We start from the raw sequence: 17,072 nt of genomic DNA, 5'->3' as shown, positions 1-17,072 counted from the left end.
TGTAAATTAAACCATTTAATAGCTTTGCAATGGTTTTAATTCTGTATCTCATGCTGCCAGAGCAATTTACATTTTCTCCTGATGGTCCTCCCTAGCCTAATTTATTGTGAGAGAAACATTTAGATTTAATTTCTAATGCTTGAAATGAGGAAAAAACCAGAACAAACCACACTCGGTGTAAACAACCTGAAGTTATTAATAGTTTAATTCTATATACAGAACAAAATTTGGAACTAAGTGCCTTTTGCAAAAGCTCATATAAAACTGAGACAGCTTTAGAAATCATTCCAGCACACCTTTAAAAATTAATTCAAATTAAAAACTGCTGCTTTATCCCACAGCAATGGTCAAATAGACATTATAGCTCAGTTTATCCCATGAAAAGACCCAAATGTAAAGAAAATCACCTCTCATCAGGTAACTGCTTCCCTTTCTGCTCTGGAGCACAACTGGGGGAACTGTTCAGTTCTGAGAAAACTGGAGACTGGGTTTTAAGCAGCAGTGCAGTCTGTGGCCCAAAATACACAGTGTTAGGGACATGCAAACTGTAAAGCATTTTAAGAGCTCATTACTGAAATAATTAACAATTACTGTTGTTATTGACAATAACTCATGACTGAGTAGCTCCTGGAGCAGTCAAACTGAACATTCAGCATCAGCAGCTTTGGCAGCTGTTGAGGAACTCTGAACTCTGCTGTGGATGAGTGTCTGGAGGAAGCTGAGCACATTTTGGAGGCTGAAGGCCCCAGGTTGGCCCTGGGCAGCCCAGGGTGGCACAGAGCCCGTACCTGGCTGGTGTAAAGGACCAGCTGCACCAGCTGAGGCATCAGGGCATCAGCCATGGTCAGGGTCTGCAGGTTTGGGTGCATCAGGGATGTCAGCAGCACAGGCAGCAGGTGGCCAAGCATGGTGGCCTTGGTGATCTGCTCCAGGCCTTTTAACCTGGAAGGAGAGCCAAAGTTACAGAGGAACAACTCTTTTCACAGAGCAGCACTTCTGCTTCATCTTGTAACAGCAACTCGAAAATTCAGCAGAGAATGTTTGTATTGTATTAACAAAATCCCCAAAACAATCTCGAAACCACTACAATTTCTCCCAAGTGCCAGTGACCTTGAATTGCTGACAATTTTTACTGAACAATCTGAGAGCAGAGACAGTAAATCAACAGTTTAATAATTACTCAGAGAAGGATAAGCTCCCCTGGGCACAGGATGAAAGTCCCCATCAAACACAAATGCACCAGTGTGGATATCAGCTCCCAGCACATGGAGCTCAAAGGACTTGAAAAGGATCTGCAGCTACAAAAATATATTTGAACACGAACTCGTATGAAAATATCACCCAGGAATTGTGTGCTGTCAATAAACACAACTAATCTTGCAGGCACAGAGAAGCAGAAAGTGAAACCTGGAACACAGCTGGGACAGGGAGCTGTTTGTTTGAGGAGAGAAAAGTTCACAGATTTGTTTCCACCCCATTCCCAAGGTGGATTTTTAAGAGGAGGGGAGACAGGGAAGGGCAGGTGATGGAGTATGTGGGATATAAAACAACACCCAGGGATTGTCATGGATAAATATCTAATCCAGCTACTAGGGATGTAACAATCAGAAATTTTAAAATAAACAGATTGTTCTAGCTTACAGGAGGATTCCCAGCTAATTACAGTTTATTTTCAGGTATCCTACTCAGGTATCCTAACTCCTATATCAGTTATATATATATAACTGATTTTATATATATATATATATATATATATATATAAAAAAATAAAATCAGTTATATATATAACTGATATAATCAGTTATATCATTATAACTGATTATAATCTTCTCAATTTGAGGTTCCTACAGAAATATCAAGCTACAGATGATCAGCACTGACACAGAGAGTGATTCTAAATTCTCCACCAGCTGAGTGCTAAACAATTGCTACAGGAAGAAGCAGTTTCTGTGCATTCAAAGCTCAAATCTGAAGTGATAAAGAATAATTAATGCTAACTGTGCTTGCACAATAAATCACAAAGAGCAGCAGCTCCCTGTTTCCAAATTAGGATCCTCCCACTTGTCTTACCTTTGCTCCCTATCAGAAATGTCACTGTTAATTAGTGCTGTAGTGACTTGTTGCAGCATTTCCAAGACTTCATCACATCCTGTGAGAATTTGTGTGGCAAGAGACAAAATGCTGGTCTTGAGTTCCTAAGTAAAAAAAAAGAGTTACAGGATACTTAAATTCTTAGAGAATCCCCCCAAAAAAGGACAACAGAACAAAAAGATGGATTTCCAAATGAAAAGAATGATAATGTGACCTGGCAGGCCTGCAGCAGGAGATTCATCCAAGACTTAAATTTGATTAATGTTAAGCCCCAAAGTGCTGGGAGAAACTAGGTGCATGTTTTACAGGATGCACATCCAGTTTCTAGAGGGAAGGAAGCCCCAAGTCCAGCACAGGAGAGAGCTGAGAGCCAGCCAAGGTACAGGACTGGTGACAATGTCCTAGCAGGGATGAGGAGCACTGCAGAGAGAGAAACTGAACAATGAACACGGCGTGAATAGTGAGACAAGAAAAATACTCCAAATATTCAGCATTTACTCAATGAGCCTGAACAAATCACTTCCAACTGCAGCAGCTCACAAACACACACAGCCTCAAAGAGCAGCAGGGAAAACTGGCTTAGCAAAATACCAGAAATTCAGAAATCAATTCCATTAGGGAATAATAATAATAATAATAATAATAATAATAATAATAATAAATATTTTAAATAAAAAATCATTGTTATTATTATTATTACTACTACTATTCAACCTGCACTCCAGGGCAAACCTGGGAGTTGGATGAAGCAGTGTGAAATGCAGCATTTTAATAAACTTCTACCAACCAAAGCCTGTCCTCTGACAGTTTCCTTGCCACAAACTTTGGTGTCTCTATTTCAGATAAATGATGGGAGTGGCTGTACACAAGCTTTGTTTAAACTGCAAAAATCACTAGCCAGGTAAGGCAAATAAACTCCTTTTCTATTTATTTAATAGTATTTTTTTCAAGGACTACCTGAGTGATTTGGAGAGGAAAAAGTATCTGGGGTAACATGTCCAGGAAAGGAAATTCCTGTGCCAGGAATCCTTCCAGCACACACTAATTAAAATCTACTTAAAATCTCATTATACATTTATTTAGGAAGGGAAGTGTCTGCTCTCACTGATAATTGGGAATGCAAGCTGGAATCCTGAACACAGAATAACTGCAGATTTTACTCTGGACTGGATTTTTCCCTGATCTCCAGCTATTTAACTCTATCCAAGGGAAAAGAACCACCAGCAAACAGCAAATGCACTGCAGGAACAAGGTGTCACAGGCACACTGACAGGAGAGAGCCATACTAGAATAAAACTTGGTGTTTACCTGTACCTTCAATGTCTCTCCCTGCAAGGAGCTGTCACTGTCATCATTGTCATCAGGTTTAATCAAAATAGTGTTACTGAGGAGGTGGTTCTGCACAGCCATCAGGTACCGCAAGCACGAGGACGCAGCCTTGAACACAAATAAGTAAAACTTTGCATTATCCAAACCCTTCACCAACCCTGAGTCAGGCAAGCCTCAGACTTGGAAGTTGGAGAGAGGAAAAAAAAAAAGGTTGAGGAAGAAGAAAAGAAAGAAGAAAGAAATAATTTTGTATATTTAAGGAAAGAAACTGGTTGCAAAATGTTGAATTTTGTGAAGTAACTCACAAAAATATAACTTTGTTCAGGTTTGGAACATTACAGCAATATTCAGGAACTCTAAGGATTGACTAATTCTGAAAAGATTGTGCCACCAGGGAGATAAATGTAATTCCCACTGCTGAAGGTGATGGTTCCATGCCACTCCTCCTTCCCACAGGCCAGGACATCCTGTCCCCTCCCAGGATTTTTATGGAAGCTCAACCTGCCTGTCCCAGGGAGCTGATCCTGCTGGAAACACCTGTCCATAGTTTTACCATCAAATGTCAGCTTTAACTCATTCCTGTCTGTCACTGGTGGCTCTTTCAGCCTGTATGAACCACAACACACAACTGCATGTTTGATTCTTTAACTGTGTTGAATATTGAGATCCACAAACTTTCCTTAAACTGAACAGAAACCAGTAAATAAATCCATGTATAAACTCATTCCAGCATTACTGAATAACTTCCTTTGCTGTGAGAAATTATTCTTCTCTTCCCTGCACAGCACAAAAGACAATTCTTCTCCTGGGTTTGTTAAAGTTTCACCTCCTTGTACTCAGTGAAGAGGATGGATTCAAGGAGGAAAAGAAGCCAAAGGCAGAGATACTTTTATCAAAACACATTTTACTTACAGGCACAGTTGAAAGAAGCCTTTGAAAGTCATCTTTAGATACAGTTTGGCACTTGGTGATTAAGACACAAGATTCTCGGACAACAATCTTGAGGATGTAGTGCAAGAGCTCATCATTGAGTCTTCAGGAGAGGCAAGAGAGGTGGAAAATGTAAATCATTAATTATTGTGCATTTTGTGCAGCTCGGCTCACTCTGCAAGCTGGATCCCACATTGTGGGAAACCTAAACAAGGATCAAACTTCAAATTCAGGCACAAAAAAACCCAAGGCTGGAATGTTTAACAAGTACAACAGATTTCCAGGGTTTGCTGCACTGTGCTGATGTAAATCTCTGATTTCTTATGGTTCATATAAAAGACTCCTCCTAACTTGAACAGGTACTTGACACTGGCACTTTTACTGCTGGAATGTCACCTATGATATACAGAGAAATGCTATAAAATCATATTTATGAAATTATAATTCAAATTTACCAAGAACACGGCAAAGAACAAGAAATTCCAAACCCAGGCTGGGTACAGAAGCATCCAAAGTTTGCCCTAAAACATCAAATCTCTCCCTCACACTAATGAAACTTTCCCCCACAGATACAAACAACATTCAGGAGCACACCAAGCAATTCCAGAAGTTCCTGCAAGTTCACCTGAAGCAAATAACAGAAAAATACCCTATAAACAGAGGCTTTTTACCTATAGTGATCATCATCTTCACTCCCAAATCTGTTGTTCTGCAGCTGCTCAGCCAAATTGGTCAGGATAACATCCCGGAGCTGGGAGAGGCCGCTGTTCCTCTCTCCTGGAAGGAAAATAAACTTTTGCAAAGCTGCATTTTACAGAAGGAATTTTATTTCCCCAATAGCTCATTTAACACAGGCTAGAGCTCAGGAATGGCTGCACTCCCAGGGGGAGCAGAGCTGCCGGCCCAGACTGGGAGCACTTTCCCTGCCCATGGCACTGGGAAAATTGGGAATTCCCAGCACTGAGCTCCAACATTTTCCTGTGAAGTAACAAATGACTGAGCATCAGCTGCTTCAAGGCCAGATTCCCATTTCCTGGTGAACTCAAGGACATTACTTCCCTTTCCCTGAGGTCTAACATCACCTCTGATTACTGGGTACTTGCAAATATTCCTTTTCCCCACCTGACCTACCCTAGGCCATGCAGCCTTTTGGAGCATCCCATAATTTCCTATAAAAGCATGGATTTAAAGCAGAGTAGTGCTCAATACCCTACACTGCTCTCCCTCTAAGGCCTAAGATGTACTTTGATTTTTTGTTCTCAGAAAAACCCCACTCTCACCTGGCAATGAGACATTCTCACCTTCAGTTAAGACCAATTTCAATAAATTATTGATTTCTGCTTCTCCAGGATACAGGATATTTAAACCAGAGCTAAGGAAAAAATAAAACCATGCATTACTTGATGGATTTAGAAGTGAGCAAAACCATTTCAGTGGACATGTGACAAATGGCACCACGCACTCAGCATCTGATGGAACATTTACAATGTCTGTGTAAAGGTTTAGAAGAGCATCCTCCACATTTTAACATCAATATTAGGACATAAAGCAGCTGTTTTCTCCAAGAATCTCTTGTAATCAATTATATTTTATTGTTTAGGTCCCAAAGCTTCTCCAAGAGCTATCAGCACAATAAGTTTGTTAAGAAACAGATGTCAGGAAAAATGAAGATGGCTCAGAGAAAACTCAGAGAAAACCCCCAAAAACTCTGGTGATGGGGTAAGAGCTGAGGCTTCTCTGTGCTAAGAACAGTGGAAAATACAAACACAATAATCAAGGAATCACTGCTGCTACAGTTTTGCACTTTTTGGAGACTGGCTCTATAGGAGTCTTAGTTTAAGCTCCACAGAAGATTCTGGAAGGAGCATTTCAGGAACACCCCAGCTCTGCAGAAACATTCCAGGTGGAGACTTTTTCCCTCTAACTTGTGATGAACTCTGTCCTTTCTGTGTGAATTCCCCCATTGAGATCACAATCACTTCAAAGGAGCACTTCATGCCTGTGTGAAGCGCTGGAATCATTATGCAACTTTGCCATTTCCTTTCCCTTTTCTTTTTCAGTAACAGAAAAGAAAACTGAGATGTTTTTCAGCTTCACACTGTGAGCAGAGATTAGTGCAGCTTCCTTCCCTCTGGCTCATGCTGATCCACTCTGATAGAAACCTCAGGAAAAGTTATCACACATTGCCAGCTCCCTTTGAGGGCTCCACTGGCACCAGAAGCCCCCAAGGAGGACACAGGAGGGAGGAAACATCACCCAGTGCCCACCCTGGAGCTGTTTCACAAGGCACAGGAACACACAGGTATTACACTTTTCCCTGTCAGAAAGCACAGGTAACCCTCCTGAGCCAAACTATTCTTCACTCAAGGGTTGCACAGAGCCACAGAAATTTGGGATGTTGTGATTCACACCAAGAAAATTCAGGTTGATATTCAAAAGATTTTGTTCTCAGCCTCTGGAGCACTTCCCACTGGCAAATGCAGGTTCTGTTTGTCCTTGGCACACTGGAGCCAGCATTCCTTGGCCCTGAGGTTCCCATTATCTCCTTTTCAGGAGATACAAGCACACTTCTTTTTTTCCCCTGGGCCTTCAGTCTCAGAGCATTGCTCAAGTATCATTAACCCCTCCAGGATCATTAACCCCTCCAGGATCATTAATTCTGCTTCTCCTGATGTTCCTTTAGCTCAGGAGAACTCCAGTGTTACACTGAGATAAGAATTGCCAACACCAGCAGTGCCTTTCCCTGAACACCACAGCAGCCAAATAAGGAACTCATTCAAAGAAACTCTGCTTGAATTTAGCAACTATTTTATAATAAACATTAAAAAAATCCTTAAGAAAGCAAGTAAAAAAGAAAAAAAATAGAAGAAAGTAATTACAACTTGTTGTTTCATCAAGACCAACATATTGTATCTCTTCTCCCACAGACACAACTGAAATAATTTTATCATATTATGTCTTAAAATCCATCACACTACATTTCCTCATATTAATGTAAAATTAAACTAAATACAGTGTGAATGTTCATCTGTCACCACATTTCAAAGAAACTAAATTCTAAGTTAAGTTGATATTCACCTAATAGCCAGACAAACTTCCTTCTGGATTTCAGAGCAGATCTGATCCCTTGGGGCCATCAGTAACTGCCACAGCAACAGCCCAGACCTTCTGACAATGTCTCTGTTCCTTTCAGTTTGGGGGCTGAAGAAAAATTTAAAAACCACCTAAGAAAAATGAAATACAAAAATATTAATATTAGAAATACACACATTATTTACATTAACTTATTTTCTGCAGTCAGTTTTTCAACTATTTTGCAAACTGTATTTCAAACTATTTCTGTGGGTATAGAAGTCTGAGTCAGAATCTGATTTTGAATCAAAAAATAGAGGGAGGAAATACAAAGAAAGAAGGATATAACCTCTCTGTGTTTTATTTTAATCTATAGAGATTGTATTTAAATTAGGGCTCTTAAAGGAATATATAAAATATTGCAAAGCCACTGCTAAATCAACTTCCATTACACGGATTCCAATGGGGAAAAAAATAAAATTAAATAAAAATGAAACCCATGGTTGCCTGTACTCCAAACCAAGTTTTTCATTTTTCCCTGTGAGTTTTTAGGCCAATTTCAGGTTCTGTACCTGGAAGACAACGAGGATGCAGCGGATGATGCAGGTGTCCCCATTGACCATGGCCTTTTCCATAATGTCACAGATGCTGCTCAGGTGATGGGCTTCAATGGGATGCTGCTTGCCCAAGAAATTGCTGATGGGGAGGTTGTTGCTGGCTGCCAGGAGGTTGAGCTGGTGGATGCACATGGCACCAACATGGTGCAGTAACTGGTTAATCACCTCATTTGTGGTTGTTGCATCCCCTGCAAGGACAGGAGAGTTCAAATGTCTGTAGACACAGATTGGATTATCAGCCTCTGTTTCTAAAATGCAATAAATCAACTTCAGGGCATAAAAGGATTACCCAAACCACCTTTTTATTATGCTGAAGGCAGCAAGAATCTGGAATCTTCCCCACATCTCACTTTGTACTTTTCCCTCTCTTAAAGAAAAGCTAAACCATGACCAATATTTACAACTCTATCCAGGAATTAACTCAGCTGTTAACAGCAAGGCAGTTTCTGTCTGTTTATTCTCTGCCACTCCTGTTTCATTTCCCCTTTGTACAAAGTGCTGACTCCTGGGCTCCCCTCACCTTTGGGCTCTGCGATGACGTGGCTCACTCCCAGCCTCTGGCACACACAGTGGAATGCCTGGTTCCCAGGATTGCACCACTGATCAATATAATCATTGGAGCACGTCCAGATCATGTTATTCATTGTATCATAACAAGCACCTGAGAGAAGGAAAATATTTCACACATCAATTTAGCAGAAAACCAGACTGAAGCATCTTTATAGACATCATAAACCCAAACTATTTGCTTTAAAAGTTTATTTTACCCCACCCCACTGCAGAGTTGCTGGCTGCAATTTCAATCCCAGATGGATCATTTAGGATGTGAAGGACTGACAGATTCCTTACCAAGCCCTGGCACCAGAGCCCCCCGTCCGAGCGAGCTGCCCGCAGCGTCAATGAGATCTGCCCTGCTGGTGAACTGCCCATCCGAGATGTTGAACACCAGGCTGGAGGCAAGAACTGCACACAAACACAGCTCCAATCAATCAATTCCTGAGAAATTTATTGCACTCCAGGCAGCCAAGGACTCCCAGTCTGCCACCAATGACCCTGACTTACTTTTTAAGGAGGACAAAGCGCTGGTGCCCCCGAAGAGCGAGCGCGTGGCCGAGCTGCCCGAGCCCCCCGGGGGCGGCACCAGCATCACCAGGTAGGTGCCACAGGTGTAGATTGGGGTCTTCCTCAGCATCTTCAGGGGCAGCCCACAGCTCGTGTTGGCAGCTGCAACATGCACCAGACAAACTCACAAACTGCACTTCTGCAGGACAAGGCAGAGCTCTGCTCGGGGCTTCAAAGGAATTCGTATTTAGAAGGTTTGTTGAGAAGGTTCTACAGAATTCCAGAATGGTTTGGATCAAAATCATCCCATTCCAATTTTCACCCCTTCCATGAGACCAGGCTGCTCAGAGCTCCATGAACCTGGCCTTGAGCATTTCCAGGGATTGAGGCATCCATGATTCCTCTGTGGCCTCCCAACCTCACACATTCAATCCCCACAAGGCTACAAAGAGTTTCATGGGTTATTCAACATTCAATCCCCACAAGGCTACAAAGATTTTCATGGGTCATTCAACATTCAATCCCCACAAGGCTACAAAGAGTTTCATGGGTTATCCAACTAACAGAAACAACTTCCAAATAAAATAAATAAAAAATTAGGTATAACCAAAACTATTAAGAATTGTGTGGTGATAATTACATTGAAAGCATTTGGAGCCAAATGGTCTCCTCACATCCACAGATCACTTGAGATTCACTATGCATTTACTATTTTAAGTTCTCCTGCTCCTCATGAAACGTAGACAGCCCAAATGATCTCCTTCCTGCAACAGCTGATCAACACTTTTTGAGTGCTGACTCAAGAATTAGCCAAGAATAGCCACTTACTCTCCTTTTTCTGTAGCACTTGAGTTGCTAAATGGCAAAACACAACCTTTAAAATAGCTCTCTGAGCTAACTCCTTGCCAAATTCCCTGGAAGCAGAGCCATTTCATGTATAATTTATTTTTATGGAAATACTTTCAATTGTTTCAAATTGAAGAAAGAAAACTCATGTACTTGTGAAGGAAGAAGAGAAATAATTCAAGATAAACTGGATAAAATCTTCAGACAAATCTAACAAAGCTTCAGATCATCCTGAAAGCTATCAGTGCAGCTCAGTCAGGATTCCCTCATTAACTTTGGTTGTTTCCATAAAAGAATACCCAAACATTGTGCAGATAACCTCGAAAAAGTGCAAAATCACCTAAGATTTGTAATATTCCAGTGACTGGTGAAGCAATAATTCCATTTTCTAACCTGCAGGCCATTTTTACACACCAATTAGAAGCCCAGCTGAGCTGCAAGCAGAGAAATGCAACTACCAGATTCCCCAAACTAATGCAAGAATGGAATTGGAAAAATCTTCCAATTTTCCATCCCTAAACTTCTTATTTTCCATCCCCAAAGTTGCCTCACAATCCTAATTCACCAAAGGAACTCATAATTCCAGCATTAAGCAAATACGTATTTGTGAGGATCTTCCAAGTACAGATTTGGGGGAAAAAGACAAAAAATCACTTTTTTTTTTTTAAACCTGTGCTAAGAGGTCAGTAATAAGCAGGATGGATGCTGTGTGAGGTAAGAAATGAAAAGTGAAGTGTTTCTGACCTGCCTGGTCCTCCTTGAGGGTGTTGGAGATGGTGGAGCCTGTGAGAGCAGCCAGGGTGGCCGAGGGGGAGGCGCGGTACCGGGACAGGCGGCTCAGCAGCATCTCATTGATGCTCTTGGCAGATTCCCCCTCTTTCCTCATCAGGATAATTCTTTCCTGCAGAGGATTTGCTATACAAATGCCATTTTCTACCTGGTAAAGTGGAGGAAAAAATACTTTAGATGTTGGAATCCATAGGTCAGAGATCACCTGAATAATATCAGGCACAAATATGAAGCGACTTGCAAAAACAAAGTTCTGAAAGCAAGACAGGAATATTTTTGTGTTTGTGACTTCATGGTTCAATAGAATAATTTAACAGAAGATATCTAACATCTTAGAAGATATTCTATTAAATATCTCAATTTATGCTTGTTTTTAAAGACAGAATTGCTTGTCTAAACTTGAGTTTATTTAGGAAACTCTGATTAAAAAGATATAATCCTCTTGTATTTTCTTAGTGGTGTTTCACTTGCAAATAATTTGGCTCAATCATTTTTCCAGGCAAAAAGTGTGAGCAATGATTTCTTCAGACCATGATGTTCAGGGGATGTTTTACTGCAGAATGCATCTCTTAATGAAGATGTGGTTTAGAGCGTTTGGGATTTTCCATGAGTTGTACTACTACAGCTTCCCAATTCCAGCTCCACCATCCCACTCCATCCTCCTCTGCTGAGCAGAAATGCAGACATAAAAACCACATTTTATGCTACAAGAGAACTCCTATTGCTAAATATAATCATCCTCTGGAGATGGAATTGGACAGTTCACCTTCTGTTCTGTTCAGTTATTTCACATAAATCCATTCAGATCACGCCCATAAATATCCAAACCTAATATGTCAATTAAAAAATGCTGATATTTAATTAAACTGGTTATGCTACCAACACCAGGCATAGAAAACACACAATTTGCTTACTATAATTTCAAAAATATCCATAAAGACAGAGTGGCCTTTGGGGGTTTTTTCATTGAGGCTTGCAGGAGACCAAATCCAGTAGAAAAAGGTTCCATCTGAAGAAAGATGCACGGTGGTCATAGTGCTGCCAACTGGGAAGTGATTTACTGGCATTGGGATTATCTGACATACCTATGAGACACAAAGCATCTTAACAGGTCAGACTGTGCAGTTTGGCCTTACAAGTATGAACAGTATGAAAAATAAAAAGAGATCAAATGCAGTTAGTGCAGAAGAGCTTAATATTGGACTTAGTAGTAGCATTACATTGATTTATTACCAACAGCTATTCTGTGATATTTGTCAAATATCCAAACCAGCTCATAGATCTCAGATTTAACCTATCTAAAAATAAAAGGATCATCTCCTCTCTAATGATGGAGAACAAACCCACAGTACCACAAGGAAAATACACATCCTATTGAGTCACCTACTTTCTGCAACTTCTCTTAAACATTGCATGAAACTTGAGAAGAAAAGGGGAATTAAACATTCTCAGTGTAAGGAAACACACTGGAGATAAATGTGTGTATCCATCCTTAAAACCACAGCAGGAAAAACCCCAAAGTAAACAAACTACCCCAGTTTTACAAAGTTGTTTATCTACAAATCACAACCAGATCTGAAACAACACCTGAATTTTGGGACAGGGGAAGAACAAAGAGCTGCTCAGGAAGAACACATAATGGATTTAAATCAAAGTCCATTTTGCTGCTGTTTGACTGCTTTAAGAAGTGACCACACTGGAATCGTGGAATATCCTGGGTGGGAAGGGACCCACAGGGATCATTATCAAACTCTGGCCCTGCACAGACACCCCAACAATCCCACCCTGGGCATCCTTGGGAGCACTGTCCAAATCCTCCTGGAGTTCTGGCAGCCTTGAGCATTCCCTGGGGAGCCTGGGCAGGGCCCAGCACCTTCTGGAGGAAGAACCTTCCCCTGATACCCAACCTAAGCCTGTTCTGACACAGCTCCAGCTGCTCCCTGGGTCCTGTCCCTGTTCACAGAGATTGGAGCTGCCCCTCCTGAGGAAGCTGTGGGTTGGTCACCCCACAGTCTCCTCCAGGCTGAACAAGCTCTACCAGTACCCCATAATACAGAACAGTGTAATTAGAGATAAATACATATATTATAGACAAATTATAGATAAATACATATATTTACATATAAGACACATTAAAACAGTAACATCTCCACCATAACTTCCACATTCACCACAGAGTCGCTTCAAGGCCGGGTTAGAAAAACGGTTTAACAAAACAAGAAACTTCAAGGATAAAACCAATTAAAGCTAAAATGAGCATGATTCATTCAGCCTGCTTGTTCCTGTCCCCTTTACCTGCAGGGTATGTTGATCCACGAGCTGGAACAGGTAGTGAGGTTTGCTATCAAAGGACACGGGCCGATGGAGCAGTTTGCCATTGCCAAAAGCCACCCAGCCCGTCTCCAGCTCCTCGTTCCGGCAGTACACAAACCCCCTGCAAAAAACCCACCAGGATGTTCAGACTCCATCAGCCCTGCCCTGCTTCTCTGGGTTTTAGTTCAAATAACAACCACAAGGCAACCACAGCGCTGAACTTTGATTGAACTTATTCAAGTCAGCAAGTTTTGTTGTGAAAGGCTTTAAGCGTAAAAAGCCTCGTGGTTTTCAAGCAATGAAGAAGCAAGGAGGTGCAGTGAGTCACAGCTGCACTAATTACTTAATGAATGACATAATTAGCAAACAAACACTCACAAATTCAGCTATAAATAAGAAGTCACAGAACTGGTCTGTAGTATATTCCTCTCAGCAGAGAATCAAGCAACATACTAGACATTAAAAAATAAAACTGAATTTAAAATTCTGCTGCTGTGGAGATTGAACTAACAGCCTCTACAGGTCCCTTCCACCTCAACTTCTTCTTTAATTTTAGACAAAACACACTTGTGACAGTGTTCACAGGGGTCCAAGGATGAGGGAAGAAATAAGGATCTGACTCCATGTTTCAGAAGGCTTGATTTATTATTTTATTATATTATATTAAAACTATACTAAAATAATAGAATAAAGGATTTCATCAGAAGGCTGGCAAAGAATAGAAAAAAAGGAATGAATAACAAAGGCTTGTGACTCTCAGAGAGTCTGAGCCAGCTGGACTGTGACTGGCCATTAATTAGAAAACCACATGAGACCAATCACAGATGCACCTGTTGCATTCCACAGCAGCAGATAACCATTGTTTACATTTTGTTGCTGAGGCCTCTCAGCTTCTCAGGAAGAAAAATCCTAAGGGAAGGATTTTTCAGAAAATATCACGGCTATACACACTCAATAAGAATTTCAGCTGAGAAACCCAACACATTAAAACAGCATTTAATGAAAATTTACAGTATCATGGAATCACAGACTGGTTTGGGCTGGGAGGGACCTTAGAGATCACCTCCTTCCAAGCTCCATATCCTCCCAACATCTGGGAGAGGCTTCCCAAATCAGGAACCTTTGTGTTTCTGTGCTGTGCAGAAGAGGCAGCACTGCAGTGTCCCTTACCTGAGGGTTCCATGCAGGCCTGAGCCCAGTTTGCTGATTCCCCTGCCCACAGAGTTGGTGGTGTACAGGTAGAGCCCATCGGCTGCGAGGCACCGGCCCAGGTCTGCATCTGCAGCAGGAGCAAGGACAGCACAGAGCAGCTCTGTAACTGCAACATTCCAGCTGGGAATTCTCCCTGGGGGTGCACCCCAGGGAAACCAGCACATGCTCATGGTAGGTCACTACCAACCCTTTTTTAATACTAAATTTATGATTTGGTGCTCCAAGAGCTGCTGGAACACAGGCACAGCCCAGCAGACCCCGTGGTTCTTCACATCTTTAAGCCTCAGAGGTGCCCAGATGGTCTCACTTAGTGTGAGAGAGAAGAAGAATCTCATATTGAGCCTTGATCTCTTTTCTGCCAAACTCTGTGATTCTCCTAAAGCTGCTCAGATCCTTCCACTTCTGAACACTTCAATTAAGACAAAATGTATTTGAATCACAGAGCAGTAATTACTAATAATCAAGATGGGACACAAGTCCAGTCAATCTATTGAATTTCACAGGATCTGGACACTCAGCTCAGGAAGGAAAAGTCCACTCACTCTTCTGCCTAAACAGCTAAAAAGAGATGTCTCCAAAAATCTGCAGGTAAAATAACAACTCAGATTTTTAAACTCCTATGGATTGCATTAAATGTCATCAAAGCTTGAACTAATATTTCAAAAATCACATGAACTCTTATTTATTACAAAAATAGTAAGCAAACAAAGCAGTAAAAACTGAGAATGAATTCAGGAAAAGAAATACAAAAGAAAGCATCAAAAAAAACTTCAAACTCAACTGGGCAGAACCAAAAGCAGAATAGGGAAGAGGGGAAAAACAAAACAATGAACTTGTACTAAAAATAAACGTGCTGGGCCACTGATAGCTGGCTGTTGAACACAGGGATACTGCACAGGGCAGTGATTATGCTCTAACGAGGGGATAATATCCAAACTCTGTCTGACCCCTCTGAAACATTCCCACTGGAGTCAGGAAGGGTCACTGGATCAACTGCCTTGGACTGCTTCCCACAGCCTGACAGTTCAAACCAGCAGCTGCTCTCCAGCAACATTTTTTGAGCCCCAACTCTAAAGTTTTACTTTATTCATCTTTAAACAATTATCAGCACTTAAAGCATCTTGTTCTCTGCTGGTGGTGACAAGGATGAAATAATTCACCTTTATTCTCACTGCTGGCACCAGTGTTGGCATCAGGGGCAGGTAACATGTCCTCAAAGCCCCAGGACACGATGTGCTTCCCTCCAAGCAGGCAGGAGGGGGATCCAGGGCCTCCCTCCAAGAGCAACAACCTTTAAGCAGAAAATAAAATAAAATTTTATAAGGAACAGCGGTAGGAAAAATGAGCTAAATTAAAAGTTAAGCCCATGATGTATTTAAAGTAATTATTCTGTCAGAGTTCATAAGTCATTTAAAGGAATCATCAATATTTAATGAAAAAAACAAAACACCCAAAATCCAATCAATGCTTTTAGGTTTGATTTTCTAATGTCTTCTGCACATGACTAAATCTTCCCTAAAGCTTTCAATAACTCTAAAGCCTTTTAATCACTTTTAAAGCCATTCCTCCCTGCATGCACTTAACACATTTTCAGAGCTGCTGGAAAAGTTTACAAGAAGAAAAGTTCTACAAACCTGTAGAGAACATCAGCCACAGGCAGGGACCCCAGCTCAGTCTGTTTCTGTAATAGATGCACTGTATGAACAAAGGTTTTCAGCGACCCTCTAAAAGGACAAGAAAAACATGAATTAAAGATGTCTACTGAAGGCAGACTGAACACACACAACAGCAGCCATGGAGAACACCCACAGCCACAATATGGCATCAGCTTCTCTTCTAACTGGCTTCTCTTTCCTGCAGGATGTTCATTCTTTGGGAGGAAGGGGAAGGAGGAAGAGAGGGGGACAGGCAGAATGCTGGGGAACCTCTGGCCTGAATTCCACCGTGTTTTGGAAGAGGCTGAAGCCCCAGCAGGGAGGAGAGCAGCTGGGTTATCAACAGCAGGTTCAGAAAGGCAATCCAGGCACCTGATAAAACACCTCAACCTTGCCCCTGAGGCAGCTCTCTCAGGACTTTTTGTAGCTGATTAATCACACTCAGATCTCCAGTGCAACCTAAGGACCTTCCTGGCTGAGCCCAACTCTGAGCAAGGGCTGCTGCACTCCCAGCTGGAGATGCCTTTCCTAACTCCAATAGGACTCATCCATTTCTTATCAAGATTCTGATTTCCTTTCACAGAATCATGGAATATCCTGAGCTGGAAGGGACCACAGGGACCAACATCCAGCTCCTGGCCCTGCACAGACACCCCAACAATCCCAGGCTGTCCCTGAGAGCTTTGTCCAAACACTGCTGGAGCTCTGGCAGCCTCAGGGCTGTGCCCATCCCTGGGGAGCCTGGGCAGTGCCAGCACCTTCCCCCTATCACAAAACCCCCTGGCACAGCTCCAGCTGTTCCCTGGTCCTGTCCCTGCACTGCCCCTCCTGAGGAAGTTGTGCATTGGGATGAGGTCTCCCCTCCCAACTCCAAATTTGGAAGATCCAGACCTCTTTAAAAATCTGTATTTTACAATTTCTGTTTTAAAGATTAGGGCCATTTTCTGGCAGATGTGGTATTTATTTCCAGGCCTCACAGCCCACCTAAGCAGGAGAATTTGGCTGTGTCTCAGGTCAGTTAGGAGCTGCTTTCTCCACAACAGGAGTGACCAGCTGCAGAGGTCCTTGCCCTGCACTCTGCTGAATCCAACCTTTTGCTGTCACTTGTGGTCACTCAGCTCGCAAATCTCCCTCCTCCACACCCCAATCCCTGCTT

The 17,072-nt window shown here is 41.9% G+C and overlaps 1 protein-coding gene across 1 annotated transcript in view; it reads right to left on the bottom strand.

Moving 5' to 3' along the window:
* Positions 1-17,072, bottom strand: part of HECTD4 (HECT domain E3 ubiquitin protein ligase 4) — a 67,824-nt gene that overhangs the window by 38,709 nt on the left and 12,043 nt on the right. The window contains exons 3-20 of the mRNA XM_054288505.1: positions 15,896-15,985; positions 15,422-15,552; positions 14,220-14,328; positions 13,032-13,170; positions 11,651-11,821; positions 10,692-10,884; positions 9,102-9,263; positions 8,889-9,002; positions 8,560-8,700; positions 7,995-8,227; positions 7,429-7,574; positions 5,652-5,722; positions 5,022-5,127; positions 4,333-4,453; positions 3,400-3,528; positions 2,071-2,195; positions 789-942; positions 408-508 (exon numbers count right to left, since the gene is read on the bottom strand). Of these exons, the coding sequence (XP_054144480.1) occupies positions 408-508; positions 789-942; positions 2,071-2,195; positions 3,400-3,528; positions 4,333-4,453; positions 5,022-5,127; positions 5,652-5,722; positions 7,429-7,574; positions 7,995-8,227; positions 8,560-8,700; positions 8,889-9,002; positions 9,102-9,263; positions 10,692-10,884; positions 11,651-11,821; positions 13,032-13,170; positions 14,220-14,328; positions 15,422-15,552; positions 15,896-15,985 (2,436 nt within the window). The remainder of the gene's footprint in view (positions 1-407; positions 509-788; positions 943-2,070; positions 2,196-3,399; positions 3,529-4,332; positions 4,454-5,021; positions 5,128-5,651; positions 5,723-7,428; positions 7,575-7,994; positions 8,228-8,559; positions 8,701-8,888; positions 9,003-9,101; positions 9,264-10,691; positions 10,885-11,650; positions 11,822-13,031; positions 13,171-14,219; positions 14,329-15,421; positions 15,553-15,895; positions 15,986-17,072) is intronic.

The sequence above is a fragment of the Melozone crissalis genome, unplaced genomic scaffold (assembly GCF_028551555.1).
Source record: "Melozone crissalis strain CALT ecotype California unplaced genomic scaffold, PUWL_Pcris_2 ptg000063l_1, whole genome shotgun sequence".
Lineage (NCBI taxonomy): Eukaryota > Metazoa > Chordata > Aves > Passeriformes > Passerellidae > Melozone > Melozone crissalis.
The sequence above is the reverse complement of the archived record's forward strand: the minus strand, read 5'-3'. Positions and strand labels throughout refer to the sequence as shown.